The sequence below is a fragment of the Heliconius melpomene genome, chromosome 3, assembly GCF_056956725.1.
Source record: "Heliconius melpomene rosina isolate 202511_hmr_F chromosome 3, ASM5695672v1, whole genome shotgun sequence".
NCBI classification, from domain to species: domain Eukaryota; kingdom Metazoa; phylum Arthropoda; class Insecta; order Lepidoptera; family Nymphalidae; genus Heliconius; species Heliconius melpomene.
Genome location: NC_140391.1, coordinates 10,536,580 through 10,558,078, shown reverse-complemented (window position 1 = coordinate 10,558,078; position 21,499 = coordinate 10,536,580). Strand labels below are relative to the sequence as shown.

The window sequence follows — 21,499 nt, the reverse complement described above, 5'->3', positions numbered from 1 at the left end:
CTTTAAATTTGAAGCTATGAAGCTTCAAATTTGTAATTTTACACTTCAAATACGTTCATCTCGAAGGAAATTATATTTTAATTTTAACAGTATATTATAATTAGTTACCAACAAAGATATTATTAATATTATTGAGCTTTAACACACTAGGTTCCCTCTTCGTATCCGGCTGTGTGCGGGATGCAAGAAATATCAGTTACAGCAGTTACAGTTACTTACATTCTTACTTACTTACTTATACTTTACAGCAAAACCAGACCCAACCAAACCAAAGTTATTTGCCAGTTCTTTTCAGAAAAACTGCCTTCCGAGCGAGTCTAGATTAGTTCGACGATTCAAAAGTTGCAAACGTCTATTTGAATAAATAATATAATTTTGAACTTGAACTTTAATTATTTACAGATATTACTTCTTGGAGAGTGAACTGCTCATCACGGATGTTGAACAAGAAGATACTGGTGCTTATAGGTAAGTCGTCATTCTCAATCATATCGCTATATTTGTATTTTTTTACATATATATATATTAAAAAACATATTATTATATTATGATAAGATGGTCATATTTTTTTATTGTATACACCTTCACTGTAAAATAGAAAATTCTGTATGTATAACATCCCGCCCACTAGGAATCTATCGAGATTCCCTCTTAGAGCTCCCCTAAACTCCCTAATCTCCCTACATGCTTAATTTCAACTTTCTATGCCCAATAGTTTCGTCGGTACTGTAAGAGATTTTATATACGAGTACATACTAGTGAACCACATGCAACTTTGCCCGCTTAACTTTATTGATATATTAGTGCCAAATTTTACAAAATCTTTACATGATATAAGCTATATTATTGTAAATTTTTATCAAAATCCGTTCAGTAGCTTTTGCCTGGAAGTGGAACAAACATCCGTCGCTACAAAATTTCACATTTATAAAATCAATAAGTAGGAAAACTATAGAAAACATTATCTTTTTAGGACAAATAATAGACTTCTGTTTCATCTTCACTGAGCAGTAATTTCTGACATAAGTACAACATTGTAGTAAATAAATATAACGGATTTGGCAAGTGTAACCGGAGTCCTGAATTCTATTATCGTTATGGGATTATCGTATTGATTTAATATTGATACATACACACGTACCTAGATTTTTTATAAGGGCCTCTTAAAGATGTTGATAAATCACTTTCTTTTATCTATTCGTTCATTTATATTTTGAAAATATATGTATTATATATAAAAAATGTCACATGAAAAACATGTGGCCCCAGATACCTAGAGACTTCCTTCTCCCTAACTGTCGCTAGGGATAAATCGTGAAGCTAAACTTCAAATTTACTATAAAATGTAGTTTTTTCTAGTATTTTGTATTCAGCTAGTACATTTATTTCTAATTTGTCCAACCCTTCACCGAAATAAACTGGTTAAATTAACATTAGGCCTTGCTTCGTTACATACAGACCTAGGCCCTTGTCAGAATCTAATCTGCATTAGTTAAGAATTAACTGTCCTAACTAGTAAAGCGATTAGAATTTAAGGGTTGATTCTTAATTTACGCGTCTCCCGCAGTTAGTTGGCATAAAAATATCTTTTTTCTTTATTTCTAGTATAAGAAAATATAGTAAATTATTTCTTTATCATTTATAAATAGCAAAATTTCATACACTAAATTAAAACATGGTAAATATAAACAATAGTTCCCTATAAGACTCTAATGTATAAACGCGTTATTAGTTGTTAGTTTGATTTTCACTAATGATTCTTTCTCAAAGTTACACCATTCAATATGTCCTGTAAGCATTCTGTAAGCGTATTGGTTGTGGGTTTGGCGTCCGTTACCGTAAGATATTTTCATTTACCCGCACTCTTAAGACAAGGGAAGCGTTGAGCTCCACCACTCAATACTCCATGTCTCGAATTCAAACAGCAGTGGACCCTGACGTCTGCCCCGTTTAGTGGGCCATACTCCAAAGTTAATACTATCCATCCTCGCATTTCCACGTATTTAGGATATAATACATATATACATATTTTATATGCAGACTAACAAAATAGCTTTCACTTCATTTTCAAAGGTGTACAGCAAACAACATCTTCGCTAACCGAAGCCGTACCAGTCGTACCGGCCATGTCCTGGTGGAGGAGTCTTCAGCTGAGGAACCATCGTTCCTGGATATACAGCATGTCCAACAGATCGTATTACCCAGGGATAGTAGAGTTGTTCTGCCCTGTCCCGTTCAAGGATGGCCTAGACCTAAGGTATTACTTCTTATTTATTTTTTTTAGTCTCACGTCATATCGCACATACATCAGGGTAAGTATATAGAACCTAGCGTTAAGACATGTTGCGTAACTGACGTGACACTCCCTACACAAAAAAGAGCAACATTTTATAGAAATTATTTTGGATCTGGCCAATATCTTATTTTTTTTATAGTTAGTCTGGGAGCTGACGCCGCGTGGTGGAAGAACCAGTGAGCTGGAGTCTTCACAAGAAGTCCTAATACTACCAAAACTAGAATACGACCAAGAAGGCGTTTACACTTGTTCTGTAGAAGGGCGTAGCGACATTTTTAAGGTTAGAATAGTTTAATTTTTCCAGCTTTATATTGTATTTACAGATGTAACTCTTCTCTTTATAAGCAAACATTTTTATATTATATGGGGCTGATGAAGAGTGAATATTTATTTTCCATTATATTATATTATATTTAACTAAAGCGTTTTGGCTGACGACAGCGAATGACAAATTTGTTTCAACTCAGGCTCCTAAGAAAATATAAATATAGGTATTAGATATATCCGAGTACAAATTGAATCCGTGACTACTATTTAATCCGTGGAAATATTTTGAAAAATAAAAAAAAAATCATTCAATAAAATAATATCAAAGAGGTATGTATCTACCACGAGTATAAGTTGTCCAAAAATGGCATTAGTCTTAACACGCATAGCTCCAGAATTCGGCAGAAAGTGAGAAGCGGAGTGTCTTAACACTAGACTCCCTCTGCCTTCCCTGATACATGCGGGATATAGTGTCAGGCTGTAAAAAAACTAATAAAGAATAAACCATTATGTAAAAATAAGCACACTTTTTAATATCCCAGTTATAGATGACGACTTGATTACATCCCGCGTTAAAACGTTTAAAAAAGCAAAACGTTCCTGCCATCATTTTATATTATTATTATTAGGATTGTGTACAATTTTGTAAAAGATTTTTCCTGTTAATGGCCATTTTCACGTTACAGCGTAAACAAACGTAACTTGTTTAGAATTTTCCTTTAAACACAGTTTAATATTAAATATCTTATTTCCTCGGTTGGATTTCGTAAAAAGATCACTCACGGTAAAATTATTTTTATATTCAAGTTCAAGGTATAAGCGTAAGCGATTTGAATTTTGATTCTCAATTAGTGTCACCCTTTTAGTAAGTTTTTAGAGATAGCTCCGATTTTTTGATGTATACCATGCTCCATGAACCATGCTTTGGCCTTCTAAAGCTCACGTTTATAGTAACTAAATACTTCTAAACTTTCATTTCTTCGTTTTATTTTATTTTCGTTTTATCTTTAGACATATCTAATTACATAAATCCAAATTAAATTAAATTAAATCCAAATTAAATTAAATCAACTTCGCGCTGTATCCCGTACACAACGGATTAGGTAGAGAGAACCTAGCGTTTTTATACTATTTTAAATTTGTTAAACCAATAACTGTTATAAACATATAGAAATACACTTTTATAAAACGTGTACAATTGTTAATTACTGTTATTTAAAATAACATTTATTTTGTATAGAGTTAGTAAAAATATTCATCTCCGAAATGTATGTTTATTTAAAAAAAACAGTAATATTGACATAGAAATGCTTAAAATTTCTACTTAATAATTTTTCCATTTTCCTTTACAAATCGCTATACTTACAAACTTGTACCCCACTACACCCCCAGGCGCCACTCTCGTTAGCAAATGAGCTACCTATTTGCTTTGTGGGCGATAATAAAATTGTATTTTTAATTTCAACAGCACGCGCACGGCGCTGTGGGTGCGGTCCCTCGCTGCTGCTTGCTTATGTAAATCACCACATTTGTCACAGTTTGCACGGGATATTGAGTGAAATTTGTGTCACTAAAAAGATACAAATATTTACATTTACAAATATTATAATATAATAATAATAGAGAACCAATATATACGCGTTGCCATAGTAATGTGTATGCCACTTTGTAAAAATGTGTCAAACGTATGGGAGTGTATGTTATATTTATTTTTTAATTTAATGTATTTTTTATGTATTATTTTTAAAAAAACTCTTTTTCTATTCAAACTATATAGGTAACTGCCAATTTGAAATGCAATTTCCTACTCCCCCATTCGGACAATTTTCATCAAAAAGTATACAAAGTTTTTGCTTCCCGTATTACTTTATAGATACTGTTTTAATTGGTTAGTCTTTTAGTCATTCATAGGCTATTTGTTATAATGAAACCATATTAAATAGTACTGTTTATAATTTATTTGAAAATAAAACGCAGCCTTTAGTCTTAGAAATATCGCGGAAAGGAGAAATGTCTTAACTTGAACTTCCCTCTAACCCTGTTATATACAAGATACAGGGAAAACCTATAAAGAAAAATAGTCTATCTTAGAAATATTTGCATATTTCAGACTTTTAACGTATCAATAACCGAACCAGTGAAGATAACCATACCACCGCTATCAAAGGAGGCGATGAGAGCCAGCACTGTCCGCTTCAACTGCACAGCATCTGGACGACCAGCTCCTAACATCACGTGGTACAAGGACGGAAAACTGCTCGAGTTGGCTGGACGGGTATGTATTTTTTATAGTGAAAACTTTTTATACTGTAGCAATAATGAAAACATCGATAAAATGTTTCCCGTTTTCCAAATTTACACTTTCGCAATACTAAAAAGGTAATCAATCTTAAATCAAGGAAGTACTTTGATCTCAATCACGTTTTTGTTTTCTACACACGATACACATTACAGTAGAATCTAGATGAACAAAAAATTCAAGAAGAGAATGCGTAGTAATTACTTAATATTAAAGTAAGCAGGCACTCGTCTTACTAAACTCACCAAGAAGCTAGTTTGGAGTTTAATTTCTCTCTCTCTTTGCTAAAAGATCTTATCTATTTAGAACTATCAGTTTCAGTTTATCAGTTGATATCTAGAAAGTACTTCGAATCATCTCATTGTATTAAAGGTGCACCTAAAGCTCCTTACTCTACAACGCAATGGGCACCCACCCCCACGATGAATCCATGGCATACTAAGAAGTTCCGTTCTTATGTTAAGGAGTCTTGCAAAACATATGTTTCTATATTTAGACGATATTTTAAAACGCAAATCAGTCAAATTGTCGCAAATAATCCATTTGCTCTTTCAATTTCTTTATATTGGACAATTTATGTGTTCCAGATCAACCTACGCACCTCGGCGGACCGCGAGCGCATCGAGTTGGTTATAAGTGGGATCACCTCTGATGACGCTGGTAACTACTTATATTTGTATATGACATGTTTATATTTTGTTGCCGCCTCCGCCACTAAACACAATAGAGAACACACCAAGGTGTTTACTATTATTTTTGTCTATCTTACTATATGAAGATGCGAGGATACATTTTTCTTACACCTATTGGTTGATATACTATAGTAATACTTAATCCTTCTCATTTCGTTATCCGCTTTATTTTGTTTTCTATGTAGATATTTTATTTAAAGGGTAGAATGAAACGCCGTATTTTGCCCAATGCTAACGCAAAAGCATAACAAAAAAAAAACGCATAGGGAGTTCAATTTGAATCTTTATTTGAATCGTTGTGGCGCAGCAGCACGTCATCTGACTGTAAACTAGTCGATTGTGGGTTCAAATCTCACTCGGGGGTGAGTACATGCTGGTCGAAACTACTATTACTTATTGTAATAATAGCCTTTTTCGATAAATCAAATATTTTATTTCGAATCAGTAGTTCCTAAGATTAACTTGTTCTACCAAACAAACTCTTAAATTTTATAATATTTACCTATACCTACTTGTCACTTAAACCAACTATCAAATTTCCAGGTAAATATCAATGTTTCGCAAACAACGGTATATCCATGTCTTCAGAGTGGGCTCGCCTCAACGTGACGGGTCCAGGGGCTGCTGCCCCGAGCGACGTGAGGTGTGCCCCCAATGGGGTATCGTCTGTTGAAATTAAATGGCGACCGGTTGCTGCTGATGTCATGGCCTATTATACTATTCATACTACACCTACAGGTAAGTTTTACTTTAGAATAGAAGTCGTCTAACTAAGTATTTTCTTTCCTTACAATAATTATGTATTTATTTATTTGCAATATGTATGTATGAATGTATATATGTATGTATATATATGTGTATATCTATATGTATGTGTCTATATGTATTATGTATTGTATGTACAGGTTTTATATTTATTAAGTTTACGTAAGCTTTGCACCACATTTTGCCCTCACTCTTAGATGTATCCTATCCTTGGATTGGTTGCCTGGAAGAGATCACTTTTAGTGATAAGGCCGCCTTTGTGCATTTTATGTCCTAAAATATTCATTGTAATACTTGTAAATGTGCAATAAAGACTTTTATTATTATTATTATTAAGAAATACTATTTTTAGTTTCATGCTATGCCCCACTTATAGTAGAATGTGCATAGTATGAAGATAGTCATTGCAACTGTACCATGATGGCCTGGCATTATGAAACGTATAATAAACAATATTAATGTTATTGTATTAGAAATAGGTATGTTTTCTAGTAACATCATTTGATATTTTCACAGATAAGAGAGGAGAAGTAAAAACAGGTCAACCCCATAATAATTCAATGGAAGTAGTAAAAGTGAGCGAACCACTAAAACCATACATATTTCAAGTGAGTATTTCTATACTATATTATCATGTAGTTTTTAAATATCTTTTTGGTAAAAGGATTTCGAAGATTGAGGGGGCAGGAGGACTTTAGTTGATCACCGAGAAGACAGTATCGATGGTACTGGAGGAAGGTTATGTGAAGCATGAGGACCCCCCCGGAGGGTATGTACGTGAGCATCAGGACAGTGGATGGGGAGTAAGAGTATGTAGAGACCGTAGCGTTGGTGCTCATTTCGCTCAGTCTACCCCGCTAGGGATAAAGCGTGAAGCTAAAAAATTGAATGACGGACCTTGATCTTTGATCTTGATTCACTAAGTAAATTATTCACTTTTCAACCGATTCGAGACATTGTATGTTGAGTTGCACAACCAGCAAATGGAAATCGAACCCACAGCCACTTAGGCAATATTAAGCAATTTTTTTTATTTAGAATTTTTATATATTTGATGATATTTTCAGGTCAGAGCCTTCGTCATATCAGAAACAAGTAAAAACATTGCAAGTGACATGTCTGAGAGTGTCATATGCCAAGGACAAGGAGGTAAAGTTACATTATGTACATAGAAAAACATAATATGTCAATAATGAAAGGATTGTGAGTTCGATCCCCACTCTCTTTATGTTACTTTGCTCTGGTAGCATGCATGCACAAAACGCGGCGTTGATTGCTGCCACTCACCGCGTAAATATTGCGTGGTAACTTATTAGCACGTATATGCGGTATATAAGCGTGAAGGTAAAAAGGAAATGAACATTTTGTACTATTTAAATAACACTATTCATTAATAATGACATGTGACATATACAAATACAATTTATAGGGTTCCGCACCTGAAAAGAAACCCTTCTAGGATCTTCCCGTTGTCGATTTATATGTCTGTTCGTCTTTCGTAACTGTTTCTTCTTCTTATATATTACAGTGCCAATAAAGTTATCTAAGTTAGAAGACGACCAAGTGTTAGTATCCTGGCAGACCTTCGCCGAGCAAACACCGGGTGTGGTGCAGTGGATACTGCAATATAGGCCCGATCTTCTGGATGGGAGCTACGGCGGGCAGGACGTCATGTTAGATGCTAAAGTCACTAATTATACACTGACAGGTAAGAGTTCTCTAGATTACTACTAGATTACTGTACGTTCGTTATGAATGAAAATTGATGTAAAAAATAAATTGACTTCACACTGTATTAAAAAAAAAGAAAATATACTCGTATATAGGACCAGTTTCAATCAATACGGACACGCGGTCAATACTTTTGTCACCTAAAATTTTTGTTTATATACTAAATAGAAAAGATAGAATCAGACTTACATATAAAAGGACATAAAATGGTTTCTACCTGTTCCTTAAATTTTACAGTATTTCAAATATTTTTATTAATATATTTTTTCCAGCTTCAAAATCGGCTCCCCAACTAGTGAGGGTGCTAGGCTCTAAAACCCTAAAATGGCTTCAGCAGAACTTGACGCTGGTGCCGTGGGTGTCAACCAATACCGCTGGACGGCATAACGAGGACGGGTGAGGTTCTGGTCTCCAAGACTACTTTGTTTCTATTTTTTTAGCTTCACATAGAGCATATTCCGCATAAAGCATGTTAAGTAGAGGGAACAGTTTTCAAGACGTTGTGTTTTGGGTGGCGGAGCTCAACGCTGCCTTTTTCTTCTAACAGAAGGGAGGAAATCAAAATAATTAATCCCCTCGAGTGAGAATTGTAACCGTAACCGTCTGTCGTTTACTGTCAAGCAATGTGCGATGATAATAATGCTATAATTTATGAAGAATTAATAGACAATTACTCTAATGCAATAGCATATACGAAATAAACCTAAAATATAAAGTATTTAAATATAATTGTATAGCAGGATAGGCAGAGGGAACACTATATCCCCAACGTATTGTTAAGAAATTCTATTCCCGATCAGACACCATCGATCCATTTTTTATGCTTGTTATTTTCGTGTGAAAAACATGTGTTAGATGCTTTAGGGTTAATCGAAAATAGTTTCTCAGAAGTCTTGCGAGCCATATTGACCAGGCCGTATTAAAAAAATACCTACACAAGTCGAATTAACAACCCCCATATATGATCAAACAGATCCACTGCATCACAAAGGTGAATTTTATACTATAACTAGCGGCCCGCTCGCGGTTTCACCCGCGTGAACTATGTTATTATTAATTTCTGTCTCCATGACTACGTCCAAGTGACGTTATGCAAAATTTGAGACTCCTAGCATTTGTAATAACGAAATTTCATATAAACTTTCAACCCCAAAAACAACTCCTTAGAAGTCGAATATTGCAAATTCCCGTCTTAGCGAGCACCTACGTCTTATAAGTAACTCCTATGCAAAATTTGAGATTCCTAGCACTTGTAGTTTCTGAGATTTCGTGATGAGTGAGTGACCTTTCGATTTTATCTATATAGATAATATATTTTTATTTACAGGATGATAAATCCAGTGCCTCAAGATCTGGAAGTAACAGATGTTGGAGATCACAGCTTCTCACTGAAGTGGAGATGCGAAGACGCGTCAGATTACATGTATATTGTGTGCTGGAGGAGGGTTAACGGGAATGAGGATTGTCAGGAGAGGTATTGCATATCTACTTTACTTTATAGAAAGAAAGAGTAAACATTAACCTTATCTAATCTAATAGAAATCTTATATTATTTTATAAGGTTTGTTTTTTAACCTCCTAAGTGAGTTAGTGATATTTTTGGTAGAGAGTTTTCAAAATTTTTAGTTTTACAGTTTCACGCTGCACACAGTAGGGTTAATGGGAATGGGTTCTTAACACTAGGTTCCCAGGTTCCCTCTATTTACCCTGCTATGTAGGATATAGCGTGAGGCTGAAAAGAGGCTTGTTTTGCTTAATATTCAAGCCCATAATTATTGTACGTAGAAGGCATAATTAGATAAATACAATATTTTATAAAAATACGAAATTTCATTTTTATAAAATTAATAATTTTATTAAAATAATTACATAAAATTATATTTTACTTGTAAGAGAAAATCTTAATCAATTCAATCTTTGTCTAGCTATAAAACATCCACAACGATAGAAGGAGTTGAACCGGACACCGAATATGAAGTGCGGGTACAGGTTCGACTCCCGATGTTCACTCTGGGCGGGGCTTTCTCTGCTCCTTATCGTATTACCACTCAACCAGAAGGTATTTATTAAAATTAATATAAGTTACAGTACGTTCGACGAGTCGCGGTAACAGTCACACCCTTGTTGTTACATATATTTTGAGGAAATGGAATATTTATACTTTCATTTCCTCGCTATGGTAAGGAGACAAAGCGCGGCGTCGAATTTCGCCACTTAACACGCAATGCCTCCAAAAGAGGGGAACGAAAGTGTATTAATTAAAACGAAGGGTTTTAACACTAGTTTCCTTCTGCCTACTCTGCTTTGCAAAAAAATTAATATAATTAAAAAAAAACTTATAATTTTGAAATAGATTACTTTTAACCAATAAAGAGGTTTAAACATAGGAGAATTAGGTATTTAAACCAATAAAGAGTTGTAGGTGTATACCATAGTTTTAATTTTTTTATTGTATCAATTTTAACATGATTTTTAATTGATGCTTGCTCCAGGTCCCTACCGCTTCCGAAACCTAACCCATAAGTTTCTCAATGCAACAACACTACGCGTGTCTTGGAGCGGTTCCCCGGCGACGTACACTGTCCGACACAGCGCGCAACTCAAACTGCCTGTTGAACAGTGGGCGGCTGTTAACACTACTGGGAATATTGTGCTTGTGAGTATTATTATTACTAGAAAAGTAAATAAATCAGCTTTATGCTGTATTCCGTACACAGCAGGGTAGGCAGAGGGAATCTTGTGTTAAGACACTCCGTTCCCCACTTTCCAATGATTTCTGGAGGCATTGTAGGTTGCGTGGCCGGAACTGAAAGCCGCGTTTTGCCTCGACACCAGAGCGGAGAAATGAAAATATAAATGTAAATAAATATTTCACTTCCTCGAGTGGGATTGAACCCGCAACCGGTCAAATGGCTTCCTGATTACTATTATCATTATTATTTAGAGAAAACATACTATTAAGACACTTTTGTGTTCGACTGTACACCCGACACGTTGTGAGATCGGAAAGAAGGAAATTAAATATTTTAATATGTATTATTTTCTCACTCTCGGAACAGGGCAAAGCTTGCGTAGAGTTCCATCACTCAATACCTCCAGAATTCAGCGGAAAGTGGGGAAAGGATTTATCTCTCTGCAACTTGTAATTAAGTACAAAAAACATTATTTTCAGATAACCGACGTCGATCCAACAGATCAGATGTTTGTGATGGTGACCGGCTACAACCCTGTCGAGTATAGTCCCATAATGAACATTCCCGCACAAATTAAAGAATTAGGTGAGTTATTTAAGTGTATTTTAGTACCTATTAGTGTCCTAATCTACCTAGAACAGCAGTACTATCAAGTAATTTCAGTTTCTTATCAAAAAAAGCGATCATATAAGGGTTCTGTTTTGTCCTTTTGAGGTACGGAACCTCGTGCCTGGGAGATAGATCATACCCAACAGATACTGACTGCATAATATGTCTTTAATTATGTTTATTGCTATTTGCTTTCTTGTAAACATAGCTAGACAAAAATATTATTGTTCGCTAAAGTATCTTATGATTTTTCTTATCATTAACAAATATTTCAATATAAAAAATAAAGTATGGAACTTATCTTTAATTATCTTATTTTTTCTTCCAGAGCCAAAAGACTTAAAATACGTATATACAACAACCGGAGTGTCGGTATGGTGGAACGGACCCGGAGCAAGAACTGTGCGTTATGCCCAAAACATCACCCAGCCTTTAGACAATTGGAGAACCGTCAATGTTACTGAACCTGAGATAGAGGTGAAAATATTTTCACGCTTTACGATCACGATGTATTCTGCTGATGGAATCTCGTTTCAAACACTCCGTTCGCTACTTTTTAAAAATTTTCAAGATATTGTGTGTTGATTGGTGGAACTTAACGCCACGGCATGTTTTACCAGAGCAGAGAAATTAAATAATTTGAAATATAATTCTCCTTTATGGGGATCGTACCCACAGTCTAGCATGGTAGGGCAAAGAGAACTCGGGAACCTAGTGTTAAGACACTCCTTACCCATTAAGAGACTCCGGTTCCCCATTTTCCACTAATTTCTGGGACATTGTGTGTTGAATGGTGGAACCCAGCGCCGCGCTTTTTCTCGTTACTAGAGTAAGAAAATTAAAATATTAAGTATTATACCTTTCCCCGAGTGGGAATCGAACTCACAACGGTCGCGTTTATAGTATTATACGTTTATATTTCACTCCCTTGTGCCACCGGGCCATAACGGCCTGAATATGTGATTCAATAAATACTTTTGAATATTTTTTCAGTTGAACAACTTAGATGCAAGTCTGCCATTATATGTAATGGTAACACCAATAGGTGGGGGTCGGAGACAGCAGGTGCTGACCATCCCTCCCCGACCACCCGGCTTGGATGATGACAATTATTATTATTATCTTGGTATGTATATTTTAATATCTTAAAACATATGGTATTATTATTTAAACACATGGTGAAAGGTTAAAGAATTATATTATCTATATATATATATATATAAAAGGACTTGTCCTCACTGACTGAGGTAAGACGCACGTTTCTACAGCCGTAACCGCTGTGCGTAGAAACGTGAAATTTGGACAGATGTTTACTTTCGTAGTATGGACATCCACTAAGAAGGGATATTGAAAAATTTTAACCCTAAAGGGGTGAAATAGGAGTTAAAAGTTTGAATGGATATTTTTTTAAATCGCCACTGATTTTTATAAAATTTGAAATTCAGAGACTTAAATAGATTTCATTGAATACGTGTTTCATGGTTTTTTAAAATACACTCCCTAAGGGTGCAAATAAGGGTTTGAAAGTTTGTATGGAAATATCTTTAAATCGCCTCCGATTTTTATAAAGTTTGAAATTTAGACTCTTAAAAATATTTAATTGAACATGTGTTTTATGGTTTATTATGAATCAACCCTAAGGGTACAAATAAGCAGGCAAAGCTGCGCGCGTCCGCTAATTACATAATAATTGTAATAATATAATGCTTTATGGGTGCTAAATAAAGAAAATGAATAAAAATCTGGCGTAGTGTGACTTCACGCTGTAACCCGCACAAATCAGTGAAGGCAGACAACAAGAGATTCCCTCTGCAGTCTCACGGAGTGTTCCGTTCCTCATTTTCCACCGAATTTTGGAGGCATTGCGTGTTGAGTGGCTGAAATCAACGCCGCGCTTTCCCGGCAAAAAGGGAAATATTCAATATTTCATTTCCTCGAGTGGGAATCAAACGCACAACCATCTCATTTACAATCACACACTTCTACGCCACAACAGCTTCTTTTTATCTCTTTTAAACATTCAAAATTCACTTTCTAGGGCTAGGCGTTGGATGCGGCGCCTGTGCACTCTGTGCTTTAGCTGGCGGAGCTTTATGCGTATGGAGACGGAGAAAAGCCAACAGGACACCAGACAGGTGTGTGTAAACATTTAAAAGACATGAGACATACTGTGGGTGACGTTATGGGGCTTAGTAAAATATGATAATAGCCATATAAAAGTTGTGAGTTCGATATACACTTGGAGACTTTATTCTTCTTCTTCATATAGTGCCTCTCTATCTAGTGAAGGTTGGCAGTCAATTTCGCATATTTAGTCCTGTCCCCGGCCGAATGACGTATATCTACGGCGCTTTGAATGTTTTTTTTGGAGAAATTTTTCTTTTTGCTTATCATTCTAGAGTTTTCATTATTTATAATTATTTCATTAGTTTTCAGTTCAAAGAAGTTTTGTGCTCACGTAAAAATTTTTTCAGCTTCGCGCTACACATAGCAGGGGAAAACAGAAGCAACATGGGAACCTAGTGTTAAGACATTCCGTTCTCAGTAAGACACTTCCCTTCCCCACTTTCCGCCGCATTCTGGAGGCATTGTGTGTTAAGTCAACGCCGCCGTAACAATTTAATATATAAATAACATTTAATTATTATTTGAATTATATTTCAGGTCACGTAGAAGTCACGTCGGGACGTCTGAAGGGGGAGAAGAAGATGGTTCTGAAATGACGGTAGGTAATAGATACAAACTAATTAAGTGTCAAGAAAAAATATTAATTAAAAAGGTTGTATATTCAATTCCCGGTTAATTAAAAGTTTATATTTAAAATACATAATTAAGTATTTACTAAACTGTGAAGCTATATTGTAACTTACTCTATCGCCATTGATTGTGGGTTTGATACCCACTAGAGAGTATAAAATATTAATTTCATTTCCCCTTTCTGGTACTAAGACAACGCGCGGCTTTCTTTAATTTACCTCTTATAAACTTCTACAAAGCATTTGACGACTATATAATATCACACTAGTATACATATAATAAAATATCAGATGTTATGACAGGTGATAAGAGTGACGGCCAACGGGGGTGCGGGGTTAAGTTCCGCGGGTGCTGGAGAACCGCTATTAAATGGCCACGTGCATATTACTGAGAATCCTGCTGTGAGTACTTATGTTTTAAATATGATTGTCTTTGCTTATGCCTAATAATATACGAGGTTTAGTTTAGAAAAAAATTGTAAAAAAAATATTTTTTTTACAATTTTTTTAAAAACGCGACGACGCCTGACTCGCGAAACGCAACGATTGTGGATTAGATCCTGTTCGAAGGAAAGATTCAAATACATGTACACACATATTACTTTTGTTTCTCCGTTCTGGACCATAAAGTAAGTCGTTGAGTAGCTCCACTCGACACGCAAAGTCTCATAAGTAAGATGGAATTTATATATATTTCAACATTCAAAATCTTATTTGCTTTTATTCTTCTAATTTCCAGTCTAAAACACCAAACGGCAGAATGAAAAAGGGTCGTCGATACGAGCCGCAACCGTACGAGGCGTTTGACATGTCACGTAACGACCACGACACGACAACCGAAACCGTCCTCGAAGACACCACATACAACCTTCTAGATACTTCCAGACGACCTGAATACGAGTCTAACCAAAATTTAACCAATAACAAATTGCCAGACGACAATATGAATTCAGAATTAATTAGAAACACATTTCAGTTAGCTAACAGCAAAATTCAGCCCACTCTACAGCCCAACGGTTGAAATACAATATGGCGTCAGTTTCTAAAACTACAAGGGGTATAGGCGTTTGGACCCCATTGATAACGGATTGATAGCGAAGTTTAATATTTGAGAGTAGGTTGAGATTTTTTTACAGGATTTCGTTTGTTTTGTAATCACGGATGGTAGTCGCGAGGATAACCTTTGTTCCTAATAGACATTACGTTAAAAGGCTGAGTTAAAACCTATTGTTTTATACGGGTATCGTGTTTAGTTTTCACAAAAGTAATAGATCGTGGTAGTGGTTATTCTCGCGATGTGTAAATGTCATATTACAGAGTGTACATACTATATAGATTTTTTACAGCCGTTTTATGGCGTTTGTATAGCATCGGCCTGAGATTATAAGCGAGACAATAAGGTTACGGCGGATATTATATTATTGATGGTCATTTGATTAGATATCTCATATATTTATAATATTATTGCTCAATCATTGATATATAAATAGTTTTATATATTTTGCAATACAATTGAATGATCTTTTTTTATTCTACTTATAATTATTATGGTAATTGTAGAAATTATTGTCCTAATAGGAGCAAGCTACTTTTTTTAACAAAATGACTTTTATAATTTCGTATGAAAATTTTATTTTGACACCTCTCGTATCAATTTTACTAACAAATTTGTAAGAAACATTTAATTTCATGACTTCGAATGTATGTTCATTATTGTTTAATAATATTATAGCTACATGAGAAATCTAAAACCGCGTCTTTAAATATATACATACATATAAATATAAAGAATTCCAGTGCCTGCAAATAGTGAACCAAAATCAAATTTATATACGTTTAATAGACATGAGTGTACAAAATACGACCAAAACGCTATCCAAAACAGTTAATTATCTATAAATCATATTATTTATTGATGTTAAAAGGAACAAAAATATTTATTTCAGTTTTTTTCTTCATAGACAGCCTTTTAAGCCTTAGAAGCTATCAGTTACCTTCATAATTTACATTCCAATATATACATACATACATTTATACAGTACGATTCTTTTTAATTAACGCACATTTTTTACATATTTTTAATTATTAGTACTATATATACTTGTTGAAGTTTTACTAGCAATTATAATCACGCCATTGCATTGTTCACATTACAAAAAACTAAACAGTTTAAAAAATTTAGATAGATTAAAAATAAAATATTTGCAAAAAAGTTTATAACTAAAAAAAAACTACAAAAAAATATATTACAACGAACTACTGATATTATTATGTATATAACATATAAAATGCATGAAATAGTTTATAAAACATATATATTTCAATATAGTAAGTCGTTATAATTACAACAAATGTTAGAAGATTCTTAATTTTCTATTGGACTTGGCGTTTTTTCAGAAATAAAAACAAATCGTTGGTTAAATAGAAAAGTTGATATATTTCAACATTTTTAAAAATAATGATTTTTAGTTCAACCGAGTATAATATGCATGGATTTATGATTGAATTATTTGCATTGCTAGGATGTATACCATCAATATTCTTTTATATGGACTAAAGACGTAAATTTTTAAAGCAAATATTCCCGCTATATGTAAGAGATACAGAATGGAGCTAACAAACAAATGAACTTTTGTGTTTTTTGAATAACGTCACTTTACTATTTAACCGACGTAATATCGAGTTCGTTGTTTATTCCATATCACAATGTTATATCTACCTCATTTTATTCGTTGTAAGTTTCTTTTAGATGTTGCGATTTTTATCGTTGAATCAATTTTAAGTTTCTTCCCATCGAAGTGGTTGCAACCGAGACTTGTGGATTGGTTGTGTGTGTTTTTTTTATTTATTCTAGCTACATAAGATTTTTTCCTGATTTTTCTGATTACATATTTCAAATACTTTTAGTTTTAGGGTCTTTTACAACAACTTCTTTGATACGCACACGGTTTAATTCGCGATTAATTTTAAATCACGCGTACGTTTGTTTTTTTTCTTCTATATTATGACAACATTTTGAAATATTTTGCGAGAAACATAGATAAATAGCGTTGATTCAAAATTATACAATAATTATATTGGGGATGTGAATATTTAATGTTTTACTGTACAATAGAATTTAAAACTATAATATGATAAAATGAAATAATAGTGCAAAAAATCTCGCAGAATATTTGATTTCGTTATGGGTTTATATATACATAAATAAATATATAGACGGGAAGCACCTAGGTACAATTTATATGTAACACGTATTTCGTATAAGCTTAGTGTTTTAAAAGGACAAATTAACTAAACTAATTATTGTAACAAACATACATACGTACTATAATTTACACTTAATAGATTTTTTAGAATTTCCGTTTCCCAAACACAATATTTGCAATGTGTCTTTTTAAAACACCAACAAAACATTTGTAAATATATAATTAAATATGAAATATAAACTCAGTTTAAATTGTAATTAAAAAAGAAATGAATCGCCGACTAAGTACCTGAATTTTCAATTACACTAAGTTAAAGTATATAGCCTAGGACTAGTGTTAGATTGTAAAAGTCTACAATCTTATCTTCGACGCTAGGTTTTTATCACAGGGTCTTACGCTTCGATTTCGACATCTATGGCAAGATGAGTCAAGCTGGTGTTTGTATTTCTTATATATATTTCATGTATTTATGTGCTTATATTATTATGACATAATGTTTCTGGTGTTACAAGTGTATTGAATTTTGCTGCTATCGTCACTGCAAAATATTTCTACTTACAACCCCTTTTTTTTAATAATCTTAATATTTTATCCATTATCATATTTTATTTATAATATTGATTAAAACGTATGCTTAAAGAACATAAAATGAAATGTATAATATTATTTGTTGGATACTCCTGTTTTGAATGTTACTAAAATTAAAAGATCGTCCGACGGTCCAATTTTAGCCAAACGTAAGTTGAGCAGTATATCAATTTCTTGAAGTTAATGTGTTTCTACTTAATGCGAGTAATACTTAATTTTTATTTAATCATTAAAACAATCGAAGTCGAGCAAAAGTGACTGTAAAGCAAATTTGACAGGATTAATTGTCCTGGAGGAAATATTTATGTAATGTACCAAATACGTAATATTTTATTTATAATATTTTTATTTTCAGTGAATACGTTAAGTTTTTCATTTCGAAGTATTATAATAATTTTTATAATTTGCATTTTTTTGGCAATACTGAAACGTAAAAAACGTAGACACGTAATTAATTTAAGCATAGGTTATGTATATATTGTCACTAGCATGTTCACAAGTTCACTCGAGGTTGTGTTTATTTTCAATCATTTTTTGTACATAAATAATCATATTGTATTTGTATGGTTATGATTTTTCACTTTTAAATAAGTTTATTTTTTGCTATCTTTATGTATTACGATTGTCTTTAAAGCTTTGCCGGTCAAAGAATTTTCTAATGGACTTGGTTAACGCACTATCGTGCACATAAAGCAAAGGGTAGTTTCTATAATATGAGAAAAAAATTGTAAAAAATATTTCTGGTTTATTATTTAATATAATTTAAATAATTTTATTCTTATCTTATTATAATTACAAGTTTGACTTGTTCGTCTGACCCTTAACACTTTGACCGTCGCATAGTTTCGTTTATATTTTTCTCTGAATTCATGACAGCAGATACCTGAATTACGTACAATTGTTTTTATGTTGCGCTGACATTACAAGTACAGTCAACAAAACTTTTTCAAAAATTATAATACATAAATAATTAATTTTCAAAAATACTTAACAAATAAGAAAATGTTAACAGATTCTTGTAGAAATTTCTTAAATTTATCAGATGGTTGACTGTACTCGCTCCAATCTTTGCTTAGGTTAAAACTATTTTTTGATACCAATCGCTAGTGTTTGAATCCCTGTGTAGTTTATTAAAGTTTTCAACGAAATAAAATATTTAAATAATTATGTAAATATTTAAATAGCTTACCATCTTTAACCGAAGCAAAGATTGCGATAGAATAAGTTGAATAGAAACGAAAAATATAGTTTAACATTCAAAACGTAATGTTGATATTGATTTTCAATGTACAGATTACTTTCGTGTGGCTTTGTCCGTCCTTGGAGTGAATTTCGAACATAAAGCCTGATATACGTGCCTCTGAAAATAATTATTTCGAATCTCATTTTGCAATATTTTATAATTGTTAACGACTCAAGAGGGTAGGCACAGAAGAGTTTTTAGCATGGCGGGAGCTAGATGGCGCTGTTAATATACACAAACATAATTTATAACCTGAAAGTAAAGAAATTACGTAATTAAACCTTACTTTAACAATCCCTTGTTATAACTATAAGCTCAACCTTTTAAATAGATACAGCGCTGTCTATCTTTAAAAATGTCCTTTATAGGAAACGATAACGTTACGATTATTCCATTCCATTTATATTTTATCAATAGCATTTTATAAACCACACATTCCACTATGACTGCAATAGTTTTTTCATACCAGATACTTTAGTTTACTGTTTTATAATTAAACTGGTAACACTATCGAAATAATTTAAAAAAACTAAATTTTTTGATAGTGTTGCCAGATTAAATTAAAATTTTATACTTTTTTATATTATATAGCATATCAAAGCAATAGTAACTGACCGATATTATGTAATTGTTATTGTATATAAATAGAAAGATAGATTTATTATATTTTTTTTCTCTCGTTAGATACCAAGGTACTGTACTTACAAAGAAGCGTCCATTGTTTTCTGTCACACTTTAGTTATTGTATTTATTTAATTTATGTTCGTATACCTTTCTTGAGTTTACAGGAATATTTTTTTTTCGTAATTTGCTTGTATATTTTATTTGTTGTTCTTTTTTTGGTACGCGAATGATTTGAATGGGTGATTTGTGGCTTTGTAGGTGTGAGATGAGATCTTCATAAAAATTTTTGCCTACATTTAGGCTTTTTTCACACATTAAACATTAAGAAAGTTAATATGGCCTGTAATTAATATTATGACATTTCATGAAAAAGTCATGAAAAAATCATCTGCTTCAAAATCATGTTTTTTCATATGATATAACATGTTTTAAGTTAGGCAAAGAGAACCTAGTGCTAAGATACTCCGTTCACAATATATTCACTTTATAAAAACGGAAATATGCTCAAAACCTCGCTACGATTGAAAAAAATATGCCACAAGTCACTCTGATTGTAGAAAAGTTAAGAAGTTGTTGTGTATTATATTATTAATACCTTATTGCGACTCATAAATGAGTCTCGCTTAAGTCAATTACCTTGGCTGGGATATTTCGATTGTTGTTTATATTATTTTTTGGATTTTCAAGTGACATGAAGACTGATTTCCTGAAGTTGGTAAAGAAGTTATGACATGGAAATGGCTATATAGTGAAATTATTAATGAAATTAGTTACAAATCATAGATTTGTTAAGAAAATCTATGTCATTTAGTAACCTTTTTCTATTTAAAAACACTTAACTCTATAACATTTTGTACCTACCAAAAGAATATCATTTATTTTCCGTTTTCCGTTTATTCTAATGTTGTATATTGGTTAGAGTCCAAGGCCGCTTAGTCTAGCCACACAAATGAAAAAAAATATCAAAAAGACTGGCTCACATGGGAGTTTAACATATATCCATCACAAGTGCAGCCCGACACTTAATAAATTTCTCTAAAAAATCTAATGTTAAAATCAAAATATTCCAGTTAAGTGTAAATTTAATGTAAGATTATTGTAAACGGTGTTTGGGGATATAAATATTAGAGTAACGACTGAAAACAAAGCACTGAAAATTGCAAAAATTGACATTTTGAAAATTGACCAACTTTTGAAACTTATGAATCTTCTATATTATATAATAATTATAATAGATTAAGAATCTCAATTATGTCCTATTTCATTTAAAATACACAAGAGGGAATTTACTTTTTTTTAGGATACCGTATCTCAATTGAAAAAACAGAACCCGTAACCCGTATACCCGTAGGATACTATTCTTCATCATAGACAGACGTCTATACTTTTCTCAAAATTTCTTCAATCTCGTATGTATATTCCCAATATCCGTAAATTAGATGTAAATTATTGAATCTACCTCAACCAAATTACCCACTAACGTCGTTTTTAAGTGTTCTCTTGAGTCTTATATTACTAATTGATAAATGATCGTAGTGTTTTTTATGATAAAGTTAAATTATAATTAAGTTCGGAGCTGACATTTTGATATGGTGACTATTGTTACCATGATATTGAGTGTGCCCACACTGGTGTTGCTGGTGTTGCTGATGTTGTCGACATTCAACATGATATTACATTTGAGAATAAACGCTATCGTGACTTTTATTCTATTTGCCTTTGTCCCTTTC

The 21,499-nt window shown here is 33.0% G+C and overlaps 1 protein-coding gene across 1 annotated transcript in view; it reads left to right on the top strand.

Annotated features, from left to right (window-relative positions):
- LOC146540187 (protogenin A-like) overlaps positions 1–21,474 on the top strand; it is a 93,577-nt gene extending 72,103 nt beyond the window's left edge. Inside the window, exons 5-24 of the mRNA XM_085207986.1 lie at positions 403–468; positions 2,074–2,257; positions 2,436–2,576; positions 4,674–4,838; positions 5,450–5,522; positions 6,098–6,292; positions 6,836–6,927; positions 7,387–7,468; positions 7,848–8,027; positions 8,323–8,446; positions 9,378–9,524; positions 9,976–10,109; positions 10,543–10,706; positions 11,223–11,328; positions 11,681–11,829; positions 12,346–12,478; positions 13,391–13,487; positions 14,017–14,077; positions 14,412–14,510; positions 14,848–21,474. Coding sequence (XP_085064112.1) covers positions 403–468; positions 2,074–2,257; positions 2,436–2,576; positions 4,674–4,838; positions 5,450–5,522; positions 6,098–6,292; positions 6,836–6,927; positions 7,387–7,468; positions 7,848–8,027; positions 8,323–8,446; positions 9,378–9,524; positions 9,976–10,109; positions 10,543–10,706; positions 11,223–11,328; positions 11,681–11,829; positions 12,346–12,478; positions 13,391–13,487; positions 14,017–14,077; positions 14,412–14,510; positions 14,848–15,129 — 2,674 coding nt within the window. The 3' untranslated portion in view covers positions 15,130–21,474. The remainder of the gene's footprint in view (positions 1–402; positions 469–2,073; positions 2,258–2,435; positions 2,577–4,673; positions 4,839–5,449; positions 5,523–6,097; positions 6,293–6,835; positions 6,928–7,386; positions 7,469–7,847; positions 8,028–8,322; positions 8,447–9,377; positions 9,525–9,975; positions 10,110–10,542; positions 10,707–11,222; positions 11,329–11,680; positions 11,830–12,345; positions 12,479–13,390; positions 13,488–14,016; positions 14,078–14,411; positions 14,511–14,847) is intronic.
- Positions 21,475–21,499: the final 25 nt, after the last annotated feature.